The following is a 24128-nucleotide window of genomic DNA, read 5'->3' on the forward strand; positions in this document are numbered from 1 at the left end:
CCTCTGGAAAGTATATATTTTTATCCATTTTAAAAAGTGGGACTCTCTAGTTTGCTTTTCCAAGTTAAAAAAAATTATTTGCCAAGTTTATAGTTGACTGTCCTACAGAGAGTAGGGGGGAAAAAAAGAAAATCAATATTTTTTCTGCTTCCCCAGAGAAAGTCATTTCTTGCCATGGATGAGTAGTTATTTGTAAGACTGGTTTAATTAATTCTGCACTCAGATGTCAAAGAATGTGGGAATTTGTTTTAGTCTTGACCTCAACCCACTCAAAAGAAAATAATACTTGGTTTAGAGATTTCAATGCTGTAATTTACAAGTAAGCTCTCTCACCAAATGAATGTGAAATAAGTATCAGAGGGAAGCATTTAAAATTTGGCAAGGGAATAAAGATTTGAGCATGTGCAGTGGTTTCTGTTACTAGAAGGAAAAAAAGAATCCCATTTTAATTGATTCTCTACAGGTTGCCGCTGTAAGTGCCTTTGCCCAGACTCTGCGAAGATACACGTCGCTCAATCACCTGGCCCAGGCAGCTCGTGCAGTGCTTCAAAACACATCTCAGATTAACCAGATGCTCAATGACCTCAACCGTGTCGACTTTGCCAATGTCCAGGTACTCTGTGTTCTTGCAAAGTGTGTTTTTGAAGAGAAGACACTTAATTTTTTCTTCTTAATTAGGATCATCATATTTCTTTTTAAAGTTACATCAATACACAGGCAGCATCTCCACAACACCTGAAAGAAGGGAGTTTTACTCAGTTATGACTTTACTGCTCCTCTGTTTTGTGGTTCAAGCCCACTAAGATTTATAGTACTAGACACAACCTGTGTCACCAGGGTTTCCTGAATGGTTAATGGGCTAAGGACCATCACAGTCATTGACGTTAAATAGGCAAGAGGTTAAATTATTCCATCTCCTTACTGTGGGATCTTAGGCAAGTTACTTAACTGCTCTGGGTTTTACTTTCCCCACTTTATAACACCTATCTTACGTTGTGCTATATAATAAAAGCCTAATATGCTAAGTGTCCCGTCAGCCATTCAACCAATCAAAGGGTAATATGCTAATGATATGCTAAGGCCACTCAATTGCTCGCTATGATATGCACTGACCACTAGGGGGCAGACAGTCGAACGGTCAACCAGTTGTTATGACATGCACTGACCACCAAGGGGCAGATGCTCCGACCAGTAGGTTAGCTTGCTGATGGGGTCCAGCCAGTCGGGACTGAGTGAGACGGGCCAGACACACCCTGGAGCCCTCCCACGGTCCCTCCCAGGCTGGCCGACCTCCGACGTCCCTCCCCAGCCCCGATAGTGCACCAGTGGGGTCCCTCGGCCTGGCCTGTGCCCTCTCGCAATCTGGGCTGAGGGCCCCCCCTCGCAAGTGCACGAATTTTCTGCACTGGGCCTCTAGTGGTTTATATATTTAGTAATATCCAAAACCCTTTGTACTGTAACACACAAGAGATTTTTGTTCTTAATAGTGCCCCATCTTGAAAGAACTCAGAATGACCCTATTTCAGAGTTTACTATAGGTGTCTATTAAGTATTTGTTCATTTGAAAAGAATTAGGTGTAATGTTTGACTATTTTGATCATCCAAATAAAAAATATATATTTGAAACTTGTGATCAAACTACTCACTTTTACTTTAAATTACAGTTAAAAAATAGCTAATTTAGGAATATTATTATGGAATTCCAACATATAGTTCACTTCAAACACTAAAGTAATAAAGCAAATTGTTGCCATATAAAAACTGCCATTACTAATAATAGAAATAATAAAATAAAAAATACATAAACTAAACATAATCAAAGTTAAAAGCTTTTGTTCTTCAAAAGAGACCATCAAGACAATGAAATGGCAACTCATAGAATTGAGAATATTTTTATAAATCATGTATCTGATAAAAATTGTATCTAGAATCATATAAAGAGCTATTTCAACCCAATAATAAAAAGATAACCTAGTTTAAAAATGAATGAGCAAAGATCTGAATAGACATTTCTCAAAAAAAGATATACAAATAGCCAATAAGCACCTGAAAGGATACTCAGCATAATTATCTACCAGAATGATGAAAATCAAAACCACACTGAGATGCTACTTCACACACACTAGAACGGGTGTAATAAAAAAGACAGATCATAAGTGTTGGTGAGGATGGGGTGAAATTGGAACCCTCATACACTACTGATTGAAATGTAAAATTAAAATGCTATAGCCACTTTGGAAAACAGCCTGGCAGTTTGAACATAGAGTTACTATATGACTCACCAGTTTATTCTTAGGTGTATACCACAAGATATTAAAGCATGTCCACATAAAAACTTGTACATGAATGTCCATAGCAGCATTATTCATATTAGCTACATCAAAGTATAAGCAACCCAAATGTCCATTAACTAATGAATGTGTCAACAAAATGTGGTATCTTCACACATGAAATATTATTGGGCAGTAAGACAAAATGAAGTTCTGATAGATGCTACAACATGGATGATCCTTAAAAACATTATGCTAGGTGAAAGAAGTCAGGCACAAAGGACCACATATTGTATATATCTACTTTATATATATATAAAATAGATTAGTTGTTGCCTAGGTCTGGTAACTGGGCATTGGAAAGTGACAGATTAGCGGTGTGGGGTTTCTTTTTGAAGAAATGAAAACATTTCTAAAATTGACTATAGTGATGGATACACAATTCTGTGCATATAATAAAAGCCATTGAACTGTATACTTTAAATGAGTGACATTGTATGACATGAATTGTATCTCAAAACTGTTTAAAATAATTGCTTAAAACAAACTATTAATTACTCAATTTCCTAGAAATTTTAATATGCAGTTCTGGTCTGGTTTTATCATTTAAAATATATTAAAAATTAATACTGGGCTTCATTCATTTTAGGATATAGTAATCTAGCTGTTCTTTCTGACTTTCATGAATTGGGCTCAAACTTATGATGTATATAAAGTTTTTTTTAACTTTTTTGAAAATTGATTTGAGAGAGAGAGAGAGGAAGAGAAAAACATCTATGAGAGAGAGAAACATCGATTGGTTGCCTCCTGCACGTGCCCTGCCTGGGATCGAACCCACAACCTGGGTCTGTGCCCTGACCAGGAATCAAACCTGCTATCTCCTGGACTATGCTCCAGCCATCTGAGCCACACCAGCCAGGGGGATGTATATAAAGTTTTTTTTTAATCTTTCTATATATTTATCAATTTCTCTATATACAAACATAAATTTATACACACATGCAAATGTATTACCTTTACCAGATGAAACTCTCTGGTTTACAAAGCCATTAGCTTTATATATATTTCAATAGAATTTATGTTAACTAATTTCAGTGAAAATATAAGAAGTTTATATTGCCTTAAAATTTATTCTCTATTGTTTATTTCAAATCTTCATTCATTCTTAAGTCTTCCTTTAAAAGTATCTTTAGAAAAGTTGAAGTAGTTAGGCAACTTCTAGTTTCAAAAAGTAATTTAAGTTCAATCACAGAAAATAAATGAATGATTCCCAATAATATCTGAGATTTTAAATTTCCTGTTAACATTATTTTTATATGTGTATTTGTAATGCCTGCAATCCTATGAAGTATTTACAGAAATGAGTTCTTTCAGGGTATAAACAACAACCTTGAGAACACCTTTGCTTATAAATGGTCGATTATGTATCTACTCTATTACTCATTCTCCACCCACCAGCTTTGAGGCTACCTTTCCCCTTCCTCTGTTTTCAGCTACCAAGTTTTCCTCTGCCCACATGACAGTTATTTGTACTGAAACCTGTATGATTAAATACCTATCCTCTGTTCTGGCTGGGTGTCTCCGCTCGTGGGCGCCATCCAGTGCACTGAAAGGTGGCTGGTTCCATTCCCAGCCAGGGCAGGCTGGATCCCCAGTAGGCGGTGTGCAGGAGGCAGCGTATGGAACTGTTGCTCTCACATCGATGTTTCTCTCTCTCTCCTAATCCTTCTTCTCTCTCTAAAACCAGTAAAAACATATTTAAAAAACAAAACAGGACACTTATCCACCAAATAATCTTGCTTTTCCTTAGAAGATCATGGACACATTGGTATACCCTTCCTTTCCCCCTACATATTATGTCTCACACCTCTTTTCATTTTAATGAATAATCTCTTTCTATAGGTAGCATATTCGATCTTTAACTTCCTTCATTCTTTCCTTTTCTGCTCCAACTTTTGCCTGATTTTCTCAGTTCTGGTTTTCCCAGTCCACCGCCTACCGTTCCACCTCTATCACCCCCTCCTCTTCATTTGGAAGTTGCCCTGCCCCTACAAGGTTAACCTAAGTAAGACTGACCCATATAAGGGTGATGCTCTTTTAATAAGGAAACTTGAATTTAAGTCGGTGAAATTACATATAAGGGTCAATACTATCATACTCTGAGAGCTTGAATGTATTAAAAAGTTTCTTTCTGGATATTCATATATCTTTCACCACTTCAAAATTCTCTAGTTAAGTTTTCTTTTCCTCAGGATAATTTTTCTATTGCAGTATCATTGTTTTTTGTTTTATTTAATTGATAGCATTACAATGGTATTATTTTCTAATATTTTGTGTGTAAATGATAGTTTTCCATCTACATTGTGGGCTAAGTAGGTTTCCGTGGGTTGACCCAATAACCTAACTATTGCATATATTTATTTCACAAGCATGGAACAGACTGTGGAATCTCAGAGGCAAGGTGAGGGTGGGTGGGGGAGTGGGAAGAGATCAACCAAAGAACTAATATGCATATATGCATACATCCATGGACACAGACACTAGGTGGGGGTGGTCTAGAAGAGGTCAATGGGGGGTAAGAGGACACATGTAATACTTTCAACAATAAGATTTTTTTTAATATGATTTTAAAACTACTGACTATAGAACTGAAATATCCAAATTCCTTTCAGAAGGGAATGTTTACAATATATTCTACCATTATTAAATTTTCAGTCTTGAGAGTAGCAAAATGAAGTACATTATAAAGTAGTTTGAAAAGCCACAATAATGTCCTCTGACTTTACTTCTCTAAGTTTGGTTTTAGATTATTATTTTTCATGGCAAAAACTAACTACTAAAGGAATTAGTGAGTTTGAATTTATAGTAAGAAATTAAATGAAATTCTTCTGGAGTACCAATAAGTTCCTCCTCTCAATTATCAGTGCACAAACACATAAAAATAAGGTCCCCTATAATGAGTATAAAGTTTTATTTTTTTCAAAATGAAAAATATTAAAGATAGATTGCATAATAAGGACATATAGTTCACACTCCTATACTAGACACTAAAAAATGTTAAGATGATAAATTTGATGTGTTATTTTACCACAACAAAAAAATGTTTAGACATTAATTTAAAAAAACCAAAACAACCTCCTCTGTCCTTTCTTTATGGCCACAATACTTCCCTGGGTATTCTCCTGAACTCTTAAATTGATATATCATTTCTGGGAGTTATTTGACATTATATTTTGAAGTATTATAACTATTTTATTATTCTGTCATACAGAAAGAAGTGCAAAAAAAAGCAATGATATAGTTACAAGATTGCTAATTCTGGTATTATTCCTACTAGTAAAAAATTGTAATGAACAGAAATGTCTAGTTGTATGGAATTGGTTATGTTAACAATGCTATATTCATGTATTGAAGCAAATTTAATCATTGAACATTAAATATAGCTCTATATTTGCCAAAGTGGAAAGATGGTTATCATATATAGTTAAGTGAAACTAGGCAGAATATCTAGCAGAATGTGTCATATAATCCTATTTTAAATATTTATATATGCATATACATACATGCATATTCATATGACATGTGAAAAAATTGAAAAGGTATACACAGTAGCATGCTGTAGTTATCTCTTTATGTTGGCATTTAGGTATTCTTAATATTTTTTATTATTTGTATTTGTTATTTTTCTATTGTCACATTTTAATGTACTTAAAATATTTAAAAGTGGTATTTAGGAAGTAAAATCTGAAAGTGTTTATGAGTAATTACATAAGACAAAGAAAGGTAGTAGATGGTATCATCAGCTGGAAATATAGAAGAAACTATAGATTTCCCTGGGGAAATAAAGTGAATGAAGTTTGGCATTTTGTCTCTGAAGCACCTCCCTGTTGAAATGTCTCTTGAATAGGTGAAGTTTATAGGATCAGGAGCAACGGTGGAACCAGTGAGTGCAGATTAGGGATTTATTTAGTTGAAATTGTTGATTTGAATGAACTTGTCCTTTGAGAGTAGATAGAATGAAAGCTATAGACACACTTTATAGAAGAATACACACATATTCACAATTTTTAGGTATAGAATTAGGACCTTTACAGTTTCCCCTCCACAAAAACCTATCTTGAAAATATTATCTGGACACATGAACCCACCTTAAAAATTACTGTCACATTTCATTTCTCTAATTGTATGTTTGGGGAAAATGAGGCCACTGAAATTAAATGAATTGCTTGAGTCCAATTTAATCAATTCAAGCCCTACATAAAATCCATGTCATCTTTCTCTCAGTCGATTATTATATTATGAAATAATTACACTCTGGCCATGAGAATATACGTGCTTTTAGTAATCTTAAAAGGCATTGGAAACATTATAGAACTTATGGTAACCACTGAAAAGTAGCCTTAAAAGTTCCTGTTTCATTGCTCTCACCAAACATGAAACTTCCCAGTTATAACCAGAAGGAAAGCTGTAGGAGTTGTTTCTTGGAAGTTAGCATATCCACATTTTCTCAAAAGTATTTTTGTTGTTCTCAGTTCTGTAGATTAATTTGCATTCATAGCCTTGCCTTGACCACTCTGGAGATTGGCTTCCCATTTATAAAACTCATACAGCACATGCTTCTATCTAGTACTATTCAGTGTTTGTTTCTGTTTTCATCCTGAAAGACCACTTTTGGCCAATCGAATCTGTCCGTCTGAGTTACTCTATCAGCGGTTCTAAACCTGTGGGTCGCGAACAATGAAAATACATCCTGCATATCAGATATTTACATTACGATTCATAACAGTAGCAAAATTACAGTTATGAAGTAGCAACGAAAATAATTTTATGGTTGGGGGTCACCACAACATGAGGAACTGTATTATAGGGTCGCGGCATTAGGAAGGTTGAGAACCACTGCTTAAATCTTCTCAGATGAATTGGCTTTAAAGTTTTATTTGATTGGTAGCAGGGGGAAAAGAGCACTTTGGAAGGCAGCATAAAAACTGAATAGAGTGAAAGACCTTGCATCCTGTAGGTTCAGGCTTCGATTGTTCTTCAGTTATAGGTGGTTGTCTTCCATACAGAATAGGTCATGTAGAAAATCCAAGTCCTTCTTTTATGTCACATCCCTTTTTCATGCACATAGGCGATGTTAGTTTCCTTAACAACTGACAGGTAAGTAGTCATTCATTCTCTTAATTCATTTAAATAATTTCCCATTCGTGCATATGGTTTGTGTGCTGCCATTCAATGAAAAGATATTGTGTTGAACTTTTCTTTTGCTTTGTGTGTACTGTCCCAGGAGCAGGCTTCCTGGGTGTGCCAGTGTGATGACAACATGGTTCAGAGACTAGAAACAGACTTCAAGATGACTCTCCAGCAGCAGAGCACCCTGGAGCAGTGGGCCGCATGGCTGGACAACGTGATGATGCAAGCCCTGAAACCCTACGAAGGGAGGCCCAGTTTTCCAAAAGCCGCCAGGCAGTTTCTGCTAAAATGGTCTTTCTACAGGTACATCTCAATTTTCACTAAGCTTTATTGTTCATAGTCTACAAATATGTGTGTAATGTACACACTTCTCAGACAAAATAAATAAGTGAAGACTTTAATTTGTAGAAACTCAATTCATTGATTGCAACTTTATGGAATTATACCAGGAGGCTTATGACACTCAGCTGTCTGCTAGGAGCAAAAAGCCTCTTCTCAGAGCCCTAGAGTTCTCAGATGGGAACACCCAAGACTCCAGCCTAGAGAATGTGTTTAGCAACAGCAAGAAAGGGGCTACAGTCCTCCCTCTGGCAAACAGACATTATATAGGCTTCTTTCTTGAGGCCTTACCACCACTTCTTTCTATTCTCTGCTTCAGTGATTCTCAGAGACCAGTGGCATCACTATGGCTCAGAACATGTTAGAAATACAAATTCTCAGGTCCCCTCCCCCAAATCTCTTTAAATCAGAAACTGCAGAGGTGAGGCCCAACAATCTGTGCATTTTTTAATGTTGTCCTGGTGATTCTAATGCATGCTCAAAACCATCTAGTTAAATTCTTATTGATCAATTACAACTGTTTTCAAACCTAGCTGCACATCAGAATTAGTGTAAAAAAAATCTACATACCTCCCAAACCTACTAGATTAAAATCTTGATGGTTAGGGAGTAATGATGAGGAATAAATCAGAAATTCTTTCTTTAAAAGCTTATTTCTGGTGATTCTAATGCATAGCTAGTTTAATATCCAATAATCTAGTAGACAGTACAAAATGTATCACTTTTTGACTGAAATAATATTGATATAAATGTATATTTTTGTAGACATAGAAGAACCCTGGAAGAGAAAGGCTTTCAGATTACTTGATATATGATATCAAATGTTGGTATAAGCTGTTGACCATAGGTCTGCCCCAGGGGTTTAAAACAGAGCCTAAGATGGCATAATACCTTTTATACTTGGGATGGGATTGACAGATGAAGTTCCATTTCATAAGTTAGATCAGCTATATTTTTGACCCTGGCATTTGTTCTTAAGGTGGGTTCATTTCTTTGCTTCTTTAGATAAAGGTAACCCCATTGACTTGGGCCTAAAAACCATATATACTTTGAGGTTTGGGCAGGTTCCTAATTTTGATCCTATACAGCCATTCGAGTATCGTATCAGAAAGTAGTGACCACAGGATATACCGCTGACTGTGGCTGTGGGTACACCGAGGTTATTATCTAGACACCAGCTGTGAGTCCAAAGCTGGCTGTGAGGAGAGGAGGTCTATGGAGAAGTAACAGAGTTTAGGAACTAGTAGGGCTCATGAACCCAGTAAGGCCAGACTATAGAATTTCATCTTGTTTTGATCACCCTTATAAAAATATCTTTTCATTATGATGGTACTTGCTTTGGTTTTTATTGTAAGTGACTTGCTTTCTTAGCCGATTTGGTCCAATTCTTATTTCTTAAAGTAGAGCTGCAGATGTACTATATATGTTCAGTTAAGAGTTAAATTAGAAAACTATTTTCAGGATGTAAGAATAGTGTCTAGCAAAGGTTCAAATGCAGTGAAAGAAAGCTTGCCAGTTTCATGTTATTTTGTTTTTGGTTTTGGAATGAAATAATTCCACAGATCTGTCTCTCATACCTAATACCTGTGGCCCACATGATTTGAGAAGCACCTTATGAAGATGCTGTCTGACTGTGACCCGCTGGTATGCTTCAGAAAAGCCTATGCTTGATTTAGAATCTCCTCTGGATATATGGGGAAGATTTAGAAAACAGCGTCACAGTGTTCTCAAAGTAGCAGTAATTTAGAAATCAAATTTTTAATTTGGGAATATTTCTTAAGATTTCATGTATTTTTCTATTTTCTTGCAAGTTGAATTGTTATTCATCCATTTTTCTCCAGAAAATTAAATAGATGCTATATGTGCTTCATGAATGATTGATGAAACAGAAATTCTACTAGCTGATTATTCCAAAACCCAAATGACCAAAAGCAGAGTACATCCTCTATATCAGAAAAAGCAAGGTTTTTTTTCCCTTTTCACTGCTTTCTGATGATGTTGTGTCAGGCCTGCCCTTACTTCTTCCTGGAGGTTTTTATTTTTACTATATTTAGTTGATAGCATTTTAGAAATATACCCCTGGAGCCTTTGTCTCCACAGAGATGTGTTGCAGGTATGTTGAAAAGAGAAAATTACTTACTTGTATTTTTGTTCTCACAGATACACAAACCCAGATCATCACTTGCCTGCCCTCTGTCCTCCCTGAGTTGGAGATAATTGGCTTGTTATTATTAGGCACTATTATGGTTATTATTTTCATTTCAAAAAGACTTGAAGGCGTACAGTGCAAGGCCACAGAAGGGAAGGCATATTCTGACAGATGCATACCTCCTGCTGGTAGGCAAAGTCAATAGCTTAAAAACCTAAAAGCCTTTAGAATCTGAACTGCTTTTTACTAAGGCATTAGAACATATTGAGTAATGAACACTGCATTCACAAACTATCAGAGAAACAGAATTGCAGCTATTTTTTTAAGTTTTTGGCATTGTGATAAGAATTTGGCAGTCACTTATACAGACTCTCAATTTCTGAAGCCAGTTAATCTTACAATTTCTAAAATTCTGTGTGTCTATTTACATGCATACGAATATAGAAATGGACTGGCAGGCAATCATGATATCAGCTGGCAGTTGATGAATGGCTGCAAACACCCTCTTTTCTGGATAGGGGATCTCTCCTTGCCTAACCTGGCTTTAAATGGCTACTGTTAGCTCCCTGGGAGGTGGAGAAAAAATAATCACCGTCTTTCTTGGGCAGAAATGGAGAAGTTATGTGGGCCATTTCTCAGCTTGTGTGTTTTGTGGATAACAGAACACAGCATTAACTCAAGATAACCAAATATCCCATTTTTAAGGAATTAAATGTATAGCTTTTATAGTGATTTGAAAGGGGGCACAGGGAACCTAGCTTTACTACAACTGGACAATATATAAATCTTCCATAAAGTAGCACTCTTTTGGAATCAACTGTAATCACTGTTGAAAAGACAGTCCAGGCCCTGACTAGGAAGCTCAATTTATTAGAGGGTCATCCTGATACACCAAGGTTGTGGGTTTGAGCCCCGGTCAGGGCACATACAAGAAGCAACCAATGAATGCATTAAAAAGCGGAACAACAAATTGATGTTTCTCTCTCTCTCCCCCTCTTTCTCTCTCTCCCCCCCCCCTCGTTCCCTCCATCCCTCTCTCCCTTCCTCCCTCCCTTCCTGCCTTCCTCCCTTCATCTCTCTCTATAAAATCAATAAAAATAAAATTTTTAGAAGAAAAGAGAGTTCCCAAGGGGGTCACAGTTGTGATGTTCTCACCTTTCTTCTTAGGAAGGGTGTGTTATATCCCCAAATACACAAAGAGGTGGATTGAGTATCATGTGTTAGAGCAAATGTTTCCATTTCCACACCATGAATTATAAAGATAAATACACAAAGGTATCTCTCGCCATTATAAAATAATTAACATTTATTAATGATTTTAAAATGAGTTGAATTTGTGGTAACTTAGCAACATGAAGTTCAGTGGAATAAATTTTGCAACATGTCTTATAGAAGTCTGAATCAAACAATAGGTTTCTAATTAAACTGTTAATTGTGTCATTTAGTACTTGGTTTGTAGGGCAGAGGCCGAACACAGAGAGAATAAAGTAGACATGGCATTAATAATATAACTCAACTGATTCTGTTCTAAACATGTGACAATAATTTCATGGCATGCTTATCAGTATTGTTTAAAAGATAGCTAGGTATTGCCCTGACTGGGTGGCTCAGTTGATTGGAGCATCGTCCTCTTCACCAAAAGGAGGTTGCCAGTTTGATTCCCGGTCAGGGCACATACCTGGGTTGAGGGTTTGATCCCCTGTCGGGGCACACACTGAAAGCAACCAATCTATCTCTATGTCTGTCTATATCTCTCTGTCTCTTTCTCTCCCTCCCTCTGTCCCTTCCTTTCTCTAAATTCAATAAACACACACATACACACACACCACGACACCCTACACATACTCCATCCTGACTCTAATTAGAAATATTAAAGAAGTTTGAAGTGCATGGACAAGCCAATGATTGGCTTATCTTAAACTCATTTACAATTTAAATATCAAGTTTATTGTTTGTATCAATAATAATAAAAGCATAATATGCTAATTAGATCAGACATCCTTCCTGACAACCTTCCGGATGAAGCCAGGGCTGTGAGGGAAGCCCAGGTCCTGGGTCCCGGGTGCCAAAGGGAAGCTGGTGCCGGCAGCCGGGGGAAGAAGGCCTACTCTTGCACAAATTTCATGCATCGGGCCTCTAGTTTTATTAATATTGTTCATATTTTGGTTTTATATTTTATAAATTAAAAGTTCACATTTCTCAAAGTCATGCGTTTCTTCATTGATTTTATTACACTTCTCATGGAAAATCACCTTAATTTAAGTGGAAATCAGTAAGAAACTGGAATCACAATAAATTTGCCTTCCACCCCAATTTGCACAAATCAGTGTAAAGATCATCTACATTCTACTTTGCCACATCTGGAACATTGCTTAGGTTTCGTAACCTTTGTATGGCACAAGTACATCTTTTCCCAAAGCGTACATCAAAGTCACTGTCATTGAGAGGTGGAAACACAATGTTTACCCATCAATAAGATTTTCACTTTGAGTTGCTTTTTCTTATGGTGGTGATGAGTTGTCAACTTTTCAAAACTATTTTATATTCAATTCTGACCCATATGAGAGTTCAGTGGAATCATCAGAGTTGCCTATGATAGTAAAATGGCTTTTCCCATAAAAACCTGTCTAGCTCTAATAAAGACCTAAGCAAGTGTCAGTGAGGATTACCTCTTTTACCACCCTGCTTCAAAGAGTTGAGCCAACTGCTTTTAATCATGAAATTATTGCATGGCAGGTTGTGTGCCATACCAATCTTTCAGACCTCCAACTTCTTCTTTTAAGAGAAAAAGTAGGTTGAACTCTAATCCTCGTCACTAATATTGGCTGCATCTGTCTTTTCTCTTGGAACAGCTCAATGGTTATTCGAGACTTAACCTTACGCAGTGCTGCTAGCTTTGGCTCCTTCCACCTGATCCGTCTACTCTACGACGAGTATATGTTCTACTTAGTAGAACATCGTGTTGCTCAGGCAACAGGAGAAACACCCATAGCTGTCATGGGCGAGGTAAGAGAAGCTGAAAGAACTATAACCCACGAGGTTTTTAAAAAAGAACCTGAATTACATTATAATCTAAATATATTCATTATTGATTAAAGCTATGGTTCCTAACCAGTAAGACTTAGACCCTGAGGGGCTGTGGATTTGTTTCAGGGGGTCCTTAAATTCCTCTGTTCATATATATTTTCTTAATCAGAGGATTCTAAAATTATAACTTATGTCATGTGCAAGTTCCTGGAATGTTTGAATTTGTTATATGGTACCTATGTAAAAGAAAAGTTTGAGAATCACTGGACTAAAAAAAAAAATCTAATTGAATGGAAAATAAGAAAGGTTGATGTTTCTGATAAAACTAAGGACTAAGAATGCAGAGGGGAAAAGTTAAATGTATTTTGTAGACTCTTTTTCCCAGTATCCAAAAGTGATGAAGATGATGATGATGATGATGATGATAGCTGACATTTTGGGGCACTTATATGTGCCAGGCACAGTTCTAAGTTTTTTCTATGCAACAAAGCATTTAACACAAGTCTTTGAGTTAGGTACTACTTTGTCCTGTTTTACGGATGAGCAGCTGAGATTCAAGTTGGAAGCTAAGACACAGATTAGATTATTACATATCTAAGTGGTAGAGATCTGGTTTGAATACTCAGTCAGATTTTTCAGAGCCTTGCTTCTGACTAGATGTGAAGAAAAAACTCTCCTCTTTAGAATTTTTAGATAGCAAGCAAAATGTCTTATTTCCAACAAATGTCTAAAAGCTAAAACTCTGAAGTTACTATAAACAAGGGTTTGTTAATATAATTAGGAATAAATGCAAATGCTCAAATGATTCAGCACGGCTCATTTTGTTGTGTTGAATTGGGGTACTTGAGGTCTTGCAGGATTATACCAGGTAAGACAACATTACAGATTACCCACAGCAATAAAGAAGTTCCATATATGTGCTTATTTAAATTTTAAAAGTGAAAATAAGTGTATTAGATGCATTTCCTAGTTTAATAAATATACTATTAAAGGTATAAGTTTAAAAATATACTTCAAGGACCTCTCTAAGTGTTCTAATATAAATAAAGTATATGTTAAGCATTCAGAATGTAGGTTAAACTATTCCTCTTCTTTAAAATCTCTATGTATGCTGATCTGTGTGTTTGTATGATGTTCATTAATGGTGCTTGTGTTTAAATGATGCCAGTTGTTTAGGTGTGAGACTTGATGGTGCCCTTAGTTCCTCTTTCTCCTTAGTTCTTTTATAGACGCCTGGTTGCAAAATGCCCAGTTGGTGTGTAGATTAAGTATTGTAAAATTTCTCAACTCAGGGCTCAAAACTTCTGAAATAGACATACCTTCTGGTATATTTCATACATTTGCCATCCACCTCATATGCTTCAGGACTTATTTAATAGAATGATCAGGATAATGATAACAAGGGTTCTCATTACCAGCATGTGGTCACTCCTGATGCTTGGCCTTTGCTTTCCTGGCATCTCTAGGGAACAAAGGCAGTGGTCATGAGCCAGGTGTGAAGACTTAGCAGCCTTCTCATATGCTTGTACAGGCAGCGCTGACTCACCGGAATGAAAATGAAAATAGCCTTATATAGTTGATACTGCTAACTATTCTAATAGGCAGTTTTTTCCCCCACTATGTGTAAACAGTATTTGTAAGTATGACAGATTATTAAAGGAGGTGAAAATATGAATAAGAATCTATGTCATAAAATAAAGTATGAAATACTTTCTGTAAGATCAAAGATCTAAGTACACCTCTTGATTTCTTTGCTTACTATCCCCTTACCCAACTTATAGGAAAATCCTTTGAGCTGTCTTTGCTCATTCATTATTTAGCCTAGGCCAATTAAGGCTAATTTTATACTTTTGATCTCCCCATACAACATTGATGCCTCAAACATACATTAGCCCTGGATAGACCAGTTGGCATGGCCATAATATCATATCTAAACTTTCTTGATTCTTGGAAAAAGAAGGGAATTCAAGAAAAAAGAATTCTGTTTATCCATGTGTTATATTAAGCTATCCTAGAAGTCAGATTGAAGGTAAAAAAAGGTTTTTTCATGTTGAGGTTCAGTTGCATTCTTAGTCCCATAGGTGACTTCCCTTCGCAAATGTCAAGTCCAGAGTACCTGTGTACACAGTGGGAGCAACACCTGAAAAATCACCATTACCCCTAATCACAGCAAGTGGTTTTCAATCATCAGTAAAAACAACCACAAAACAATAATTGTCACTATTTATTGAGCGCTGTTGTACACTTAATAAAATTAAACTCTTGATCTGTCTGCTAATGATACTACAATCTGTAAATGATACTACAATCCTCCCTGGTGATCATATTGGATACCTGAATGTCATCTTTCACAATTCTTTCTATCTGGTCTCCCATATCCAACCAATTACTAAGTTTGCTCCTTACTACCACCCCGTAGAGTAGTCAGTATCAGCTTATGAAAATATAAAGCTGATTGTGTTACCTGCACTTAAACCCTTCAGTAGCTTTCTCTTCTGTTAGTTAAGAAACAAACTCTTTCCTTGGTGCAGAAGGTCTGGTCCTGACTCTGATTAAACCTCAGCCTCCCTCTTACTACTCCTGTTATATTCACTGTGTTCTTTTCTCTGCTCTTATTCACCAAGCTTTTCTCATCATTGGACTACTGTATAAATGGTTCTCTCTACCTGGGACTCTGCCCAACTCTTCCTTGCCCCCAACCTAACTCCTACTTCATATCTTTTTTTATTGTTTAAAGTATTACAAATAGTAGTACATATGTCTCCTTTTTTCCCCATTGACCTCCCCCTGGTCTCCCCTACCCCTCAGCACATGCCCTCACCCCCTTCCAGTGTCTTGTGTCCATTGGTTATGCTTATATGCATGCATACAAGTCCTTCGGTTGATCTCTTACCCGCCCCACCCTCCCCTGCCTTCCCACTGTAGTTTGACAGTCTGTTCGATGCTTCTTTGCCTCTGTATCTATTTTTGCTCATCAGATTATAATGTTCTTTATATTCCACAAATGAGTGAGATCATGTGGTATTTACCTTTCACTGGCTGGCTTATTTTGCTTAGCATAATGCTCTCCAGTTCCATCCATGCTGTTGCAAATGGTAAGAGTTCCTTCTTTTTTACAGCAGCATACTATTCCATCGTGCAGATGTTCCTCAGTTTTCTAATCCATTCATCTGCTGATGGACATTTAGGCTGTTTCCAAATCTTAGCTATTGTAAATTGTGCTGCTATGAATATAGGAGTGCATATATCCTTTCTGATTGGTGTTTCTGTTTTCTTGGGATATAGTCCTAGAAGTGGTATTACTGGGTCAAATGGCAGTTCCATTTTTAATTTTTTGAGGAAACACCATACTGTTTTCCACAGTAGCTGCACCAGTCTGCATTCCCACCAGCAGTGAAGGAGGGTTCCTTTTTCTCTGCATCTTCTCCAGCACTTGTCGTTTGATGGTTTGTTGATGATAGCCATTCTGGCAGGTGTGAGATGGTACTTCATCGTTGTTTTGATTTGCATCTCTCAGATGATTAGTGACTTTGAGCATGTTTTCATATGTCTCTTGGCCTTCTGAATGTCCTCTTTCGAAAAGTGTCTGTTTAGGTCCTTTGCCCATTTTTTGATTGGATTGTTTATCTTCTTTTGTTAAGTTGTATGAGTTCCCTGTAAATTTTGAGATTAAACCTTTATCGGAGATAACATTGGCAAATATGTTCTCCCATGCGGTGGGCTTTCTTGTTGTTTTGTTGATGGTTTCTTTTGCTGTGCAGAAACTTTTTATTTTGATGTAGTCGTCCCATTTGTTTATTTTCTCCTTAGTTTCCATTGCCCTAGGAGCTGTATCGGTAAAGATATTGCTATGACAAATGTCTGCTGTTTTGCTGCCTATGGCTTTTTCTAAGATTTTTGTGGTTTCCCATGTTACGTTTAAGTCTTTTGTCCATTTGGAGTTTATTTTTGTGTATGGTGTAAGTTGGTGGTCTAGTTTCATTTCTTTGCATGTATCTGTCCAATTTTCCCAACACCATTTATTGAAGAGACTGTCTTGGCTCCATTGTATGCTCTTGCCTCCTTTGTCAAATATTAATTGAGCGTAATCGCTTGGGTCGATTTCTGGGTTCTCTGTTCTGTTCCACTGATCTATATGTCTGTTCTTGTGCCAGTACCAGGCAGTTTTGAGAACAGTTATTATTCTTTCTCAGGATAGGTGTGGCTATTCAGGGTCTTTTTTTATTCCAGATGAATTTTTGGAGAGTTTGTTCTAGGTCTTTGAAGTATGCCATTGGTATTTATTTTAATGGGGATTGCATTGAATTTATAGATTGCTTTGCATAGTATGGACATTTTAATGATGTTGATTCTACCAGTCCATGAACATGGTATAATCTTCCATTTGTTTATGTCTTCCTCTATCTCTTTTTTCAGCGTCCTGTAATTTTCTGAGTCCAGGTCCTTTCTCTCCTTGGTTAAGTTTATTCCTAGGTATCTTAATTTTTTTTTTTTGGTGCAGTAGTAAATGGGATTTTTTTAATTTCTCTTTCTGTGAGTTCGTTATTGGTATAAAGAAAAGCTATAGACTCTGGGTGTTAATTTTGTATCCTGCTACATTACCAAATTCATTTATTAAGTCTAGTAGTTTTTGATGGAGTCTTTGGGGTTTTCTATGTACAATATCACGTCATCTGCAAATAAGGACAGTTTTACTTCTTCTTTTCCAATTTGAATGCCTTTCCTTTCTTCTTCTTGTCTCATTGCTATTGCTAGCACTTCCAGTACTAGGTCAAACAGGAGTAGTGAGAGTAGGCATCCCTGTCTTATTCCTGTTCTTAGGGGAAATGGTTTTAGTTTTTGCCCATTGAGTATGATGTTGGCTGTAGGTTTGTCATATATGTCTTTTATTATGTTGAGGTATGATCCCTCTATCCCCACCTTGTTGAGAGTTTTTATCAAGAAAGGGTGTTGGATTTTGTCAAATGCTTTTTCTGCATCAATGGATATGATTATATGGTTTTTATCTCTCAATTTGTTTATGTGATGTATGACGTTTATTGATTTGCGGATATTGTATATCTTTGCATCCCTGGAATAATTCCCACTTGGTCATGGTGTATGATCTTTCTAATGTAATGCTGGATCTGATTTGCTAGGATTTTGTTGAGTCTTTTAGCAGCTGTGTTCATCGGAGATATTGCCCTATAATTCTCTTTCTTTGTAGTGTCTAGATAAAGATAAGGTTTTGGGATTAGGGTAATGCTGGCTTTGTAGAAAGAGCTTGGAAGTGTTCTTTCCTCTTGAATTTTTTGGAATAGTCTGAGGAAGATAGGTTTTATTTCTTCTTTGAATGTTTGATAAAACTCCCGTGTGAAGCCATCTAATCCAGAGCTTTTGTTTGTTGGAAGTTTTTTGATTACTGCTTCAATTTCCTCCATAGTTATTGGCCTATTCAGGTTTTCTTACTTCATATCTTAAAAATCAGTTTTAGGAAGGCCCAGTTCCCCCAGGCTACCTTAGATCTATTCTTTCTGATTTCTACTTTTATTCTAGAACTACACAATAGAAATTGCATGGTTCTTTGTATAATTTGTGTAATTAAAGATTTAATGCCTGGAAATAATGTAGGACTTTGAGTCAGAATAACTAAATTTTACTTAATTTATAGTGGTATAATCTTGGGCAAATCATGCTTACTTATGTTGAACCCCAGGACTTAGCGCTACTTTACTTTTTAAAACATACATAGTCCATTAATATATTTATGGAATCTATAAATTGTGATTGCTCATAAAAGGATTTTCTAACATTTTCATAGTTAATCTATTGTAATTAAATTGTCATAATTTATATGTATTTAATATTATTTCTAAGCCTACTATATAACCAACTTTTTGAAATAAAATTGGAACCCAAATCATGGCTTAATTTTTAACATAGATATGAAAAGATAATATTTTAGTAATATTTTTTAAGGAAAAAATCCCTTAAGGATTTACCATCACAAGAAAAATGTCTCCCTAGCCAGTTTGGCTCAGTGGGTCGAGCATTGGTCCTCGGATCGAAGGTTCCCAGGTTCTATTCCAGTCAAGGGCATGTATCAAGAGCATGCAGGCTCAATCCCCAGCCCAGGTTGAGGCATGTACAGGAGTCAACCAATCGATATGTCTCTCTCACATCGATGGTTCTCTGTCTTTGTCTCTTCCCCTCCCTTCCACTCTCTCTAAAAATCAATGGGAAAATATTCTCAGGTGAAGATTAACAAAACCAAAAAAAAAAAAGAAAAAAAATGTTTGGGGTTCATCCAAATTGATGTACTCAAAGTAGAATGGGGGGGTGGGTCTTCAAAACCTAAAAACTAGAAAAGAGCAATAGTAATTCAACAGGCAAGCTTTAGGGTAAAATTTAAGTGGAAAAAGTCCAATTTGATAGAAGTAAAATCATGGTAAATAAGGGTGAATGCTTAAAGTAAAACCAATGAAAACTAATAAGAATTAATTTCAGTGAACATTCAGTGCCACCAGGAAATACACAGATAATGTACCTGTGGAATAGTAAACTTATTACAGACTATTTTAAATATATTTTATTGATTTTTCACAGAGAGGAAGGGAGAGGGATAGAGAGTTAGAAACATCGATCAGCTGCCTCCTGCACACTCCCTACTGGGGATGTGCCTGCAACCAAGGTACATGCCCTTGGCCGGAATCGAACCCGGGACCCTTGAGTCCGCAGGCCAACGCTCTATCCACTGAGCCAAACCGGTTAGGGCTGTTACAGACTATTTTAAAAGGCTTGAATCATAGTGCAAGTTAAAAGTCATTTGCAGGAAAGGAAACTATCTTGGAATAGTAGTAGCTGGAAAAATGTAATGCACACTAGTCAAAAATTACATTATTATTTATAATACAGCTTATTATTATTTATTAATATTTTTAATTGAGGACTGGCCTTGTGCTAGGTGTTTTACATTCTCATTTAATATTCACCATAACCTTACAAGAGATGTGTTAGGGTCCCCATTTCACCCATGAGGAACATAGGTGGAAAGTTGCCCAAAATCAGAACTAACAAGTGGTGGAACTAACTAGAGAAAGTAGGACTTTCTCACTCCAGATAGTCAAATGGCCTCAATCTACATTTTAATTTTTCACCATATAAATTGTTTGGAGACAGATTCAGAATAGGGACTAATTTATTCATACAACACAGCTCCCTACAAAGCACCCACACTCACAATCATACACAAACCAGATGCCTACCATGTAAGCTTTCATTATTTTCTTCCAGGCTTCTTTTCTCTGCATTGCAGGGTGCATTGTGATAGTCCTACCACCCTCCTCCTTTCCACTTTTTGTTAGTAAACATTCAGAATATGCTAGTTGTAAAGGTTTTCTTGTTATAAAGAGAACACGTTTTCACACCCCAAACCCTATTGTCTCTTCAGTTATCCATTTCCAAAAAACAGAGGTGATATAATCAAAATTAAGGAGTACCTGTGTATTGTATTAAACTAATGCCATGGTTTCCTGTTGAAAGTGGCTTTATAGAGCACCAAAGTTTTTTATTTCCAACCAGTTTTATTTCCATAAAGGATATACTGGCAGGCCCAACCCTGCTGTTTGCAGGGCCTACGGCTCCCTTATGTCTAAATATTTTTAAAGTTATGGAGCAATTATAAGTAAAAACTATTCTGTCCACCAAGTTGTATCTTGATAACAACTTGGAAGGCTGAGTTTAAATTTAAAATTCTCTGACTCCTCCTAATTCCACTTTTCTCCTCAAAAGCAACTGAGCCTGTATTCTTACTTCACTTGAAATGATATAAAGGTACATAATTGCATTCATTACTGTGTTCTCAGGGGGCAGAGGAGTGCAAAAAAGCCTCAACAGTTAGAATCATGAAAATATGCTACCTATGTACAGAGTGGCCAACAGCGACTGTAGGGCAGAATTTGCTTTGGTGTGAAGCACACTGGCAGAAATCGTGGCCATCTTAGAAGTCTTCAATAAAATTGTTTAGAAATACATAGAAAAGACCACTTACAGGGGGAAAAAATAACCAAGGAACATAAGATTTTACCAAATGCAACATTAGCATTCCTTGAAAATTTTATAAAATTGACAATCATTTTAAAGTCTGTAACTATTTTTTCCTCAGTTCTGAAACACTGTACTGAAGCTAAATATAAAACACTTTGATTAATTTGGTTCTCATTTGGAAGACATTTAAAGAAAATAATAATGCTCTGAAATCCCTTACAATTGAAATTTCAAGATGTTTCTCTCCACCATCAAAAACATCCAAAATAGTTGCTGCCAACTAATCCTTTTGCCATCAGTTTTACTAACCTTGGTTAATAGAACTGAAATTATAAGAGAATGTGCAGCTACATGGACTTGTAAAATTCAGAACATGACAAAATTCAATCTAAGTGAAGAATGTTCAGAGATTAGAATCGGGCCAAGATGTTCAAAATCTGCATGTGAACCTTTCTTGTGGCTATAGGGAAAGTTTTAAAGGGCCTTATTCCTTCACTGACTTCTCAGAAGAGCAGAGAGCAGCAGTTGGTGACACCAGGGTTTGCATTCATCTGAGCTCATCAGCTGTTTCTGGTTGTGTGTTATTTCCACTCTGACACACACACACACACACACACACACACACACACACACACAGCCAGCCTATCTATGCCTTGGTCAGTACACATAAACCTTCAGCCCTAGATTGAGTTTATAGTGTCAACAACCTTAAGTCAGAGCCTAAGGACCATTTTCATTCTCAGGCAGAACTGCTTGTAGCCATACTCAGCTTTTGTCTTTAAAACTCAATGGTCAGATACTATTTATAAAGTCCTAGAATTTCATTCAACTGTAAAGCCATAAGATGGGGGCTTTCAAAATGAAATATTCCATTCTATTTTGACTTTTATGACATTCCTTATTTTTTCTATGTAGAATTTTAATTCCTACATACATCAAAGGCCATATGCTTTCTAACTCCAGAGCACATTTAAAATCCCTTAATTTATATTCTTTAGAATATACATTCATTATCTCCCTCCCTCCCTCCCATTCTTCTTCCCTCCTACCTCTCTCCTTCTCTCCCTCCCTCCCTCTCTCCCTCCATCCCTTCCCCTCTCTAATTTCTAAAATGAGGATCACAATGTCTGGTCTCAAATCTAACACCACTGTATTTCCTACATAATTTTAGACAAATCAATTCATTATTTTCAGTAGCTGTAAGATGAAACCTAAGTTCTCTTCCTTGCCAAATTTATAAGCTTTTATGTGAGTATGAAATGAGGAGGCAAAGTCATTCATTTGGTATTTATTCAGCCTTTAATATCTGTCAGGAGCTGTTTATCAGATTCTGGGATATATTTATGAAGAGGACAAATAAGGTCCCTACCCTTGTGCACTGGCATTGGGGTTGGGAAGACAGTTAGTAGGTGAAGAAGCAAAGTCAGGGTTACACCTTGTGGTAGGTGCTTTGAGGAAAGTGATGGAAAATGACAGCAACGGTGATACTTAGGGCTGTCAGGAAACTCCTCTGAGGAAGTGACATTGAGAAAGTGGCACTTGAGGTCATAATATGTGAGAGGAAGCTTGCCGAGTACTGAACCATGAAAGTGCATTATCAGCTGTGGGATGTTACCTCCGTGAGCAGTAGCCCCCGCTGGTCCCCTGTGCAGTAGGGAAGTTAGAAAGCAACAACAGATTTTAGATTGTCCGATTTCTGGAGCTATAACTGTACAGTGATCTCTGTACTTTCTTATGAACCTCCATTTTTTCATCCAAATCATTCATATCTTCCTCCTCTTCTGTTTCTGGTTTGTGCTAGCTTAACCTGGGGACTTGTCACTGTCCTCTGTCTGTGACACTTCCTTGCTCAGGCTGCTCTAAGTCCTCCCTATCACCGTTCCTATACGTCCTTCTGCTCCAAAACTCCCTGCAACTGAGTTCTCTTTCTAATGACTCTATAATTCTAAAACCTTCTCGAAGGTTTCCGAGGTTGCCTCACTTATGGCAAAACTACCTATCCTTCATAATATAAGCAACTGGCTGGCACAGTGCCTAGCACATAGTAAGTTCTAAATAAATATTTATTAAATAATGAGTGAATGACTGATTCTCTTCATCTTACTCAGTCTACCTATAGGATTAAAGGGTTTTTTCTTAATTACATGTATATTCTTTTCTCACATGTAAAATGCATGAAAAACCTTTATCTTCAGCTATATAGAATAACAAAATCTTACTCCTCATGCACAAGGTATTTTAACTTTAAATCTCCCTCTATTTGCTGTACAGGTGGAATTTTGTCATTGATCCTAGAGATACCTAGAGATACTGACAGTGTCCCTAAGATTTTTTTATAGTGTTCAGCACACAGTGTATGGCACAGCACAGAGCATTTAGTATGATAACAATCCCTAAGATTTCAGTCGTTTGGGCTTTTATTTTAGCATCCTGAATAATCAGATATATCCATTTAGATTAAGCAGAAATTTTCTATGGAAAAATCTTTGTATTGAGGAAGTTGTCATAGTTTCAGTTAAACAGCAACTAAAAACAGTGTTTCTTTTAAAGCAGTTTTTCAACTATGTTCAGAGTTTTGTTTTCACATTATATAGTACTAGAGGCTCAGTGCACGAATCCGTGCACGGGTGGGGTCTGTCTGACCTGCCCCAATCAGGCCAATCAGGCTGGGTGGGCTGGGGAGGGAGAGGCCGTGGGTGGTTGGCGGGCCGGCCCTGCCCCTGATCAGGGGGAGAGGGGCCACCATGGGTGGGCCCGGCTGGGGGGAGGGGCTGCGGCTAGTTAGCCAGCCAGCCCCAACCCCTGGTCAAACTCCTGGTCAAGGGGACAGTTTGCATATTAGCCTTTTATTATATAGGATTATTGTTCATTAATGGCAATAATAATTTAGTCTCGAAAACTTTGAGATTTGTCAAAAACAAATGGAATATTCACTTTTCATAGGTATAGAGGTATGTTTAGAATAGGGTTGGGGAACCTATTTTCTGACAAGGCCCATTTGGATATTTATAACATCCTTCTCAGGTCATACAGAATAATCAGCTTAAAAATGAGCCTGCTATATTTGGTCAAACATTTAATTAACTCACCCCTAATGCCTGGGCAGGGCCAGACCAAATGATTTTGCA

The 24128-nt window shown here is 36.9% G+C and overlaps 1 protein-coding gene across 35 annotated transcripts in view; it reads left to right on the forward strand.

Moving 5' to 3' along the window:
- RFX3 (regulatory factor X, 3 (influences HLA class II expression)) overlaps positions 1 to 24128 on the forward strand; it is a 276259-nt gene that overhangs the window by 239426 nt on the left and 12705 nt on the right. For all 35 annotated transcript variants that reach the window (XM_005874459.2, XM_014546293.1, XM_014546292.1 and 32 more), the window contains 3 exons: positions 464 to 613; positions 7555 to 7763; positions 12801 to 12954. In XM_005874459.2, coding sequence (XP_005874521.1) covers positions 464 to 613; positions 7555 to 7763; positions 12801 to 12954 — 513 coding nt within the window. The remainder of the gene's footprint in view (positions 1 to 463; positions 614 to 7554; positions 7764 to 12800; positions 12955 to 24128) is intronic.

The sequence above is a fragment of the Myotis brandtii genome, unplaced genomic scaffold, assembly GCF_000412655.1.
Source record: "Myotis brandtii unplaced genomic scaffold, ASM41265v1 scaffold44, whole genome shotgun sequence".
Lineage (NCBI taxonomy): Eukaryota > Metazoa > Chordata > Mammalia > Chiroptera > Vespertilionidae > Myotis > Myotis brandtii.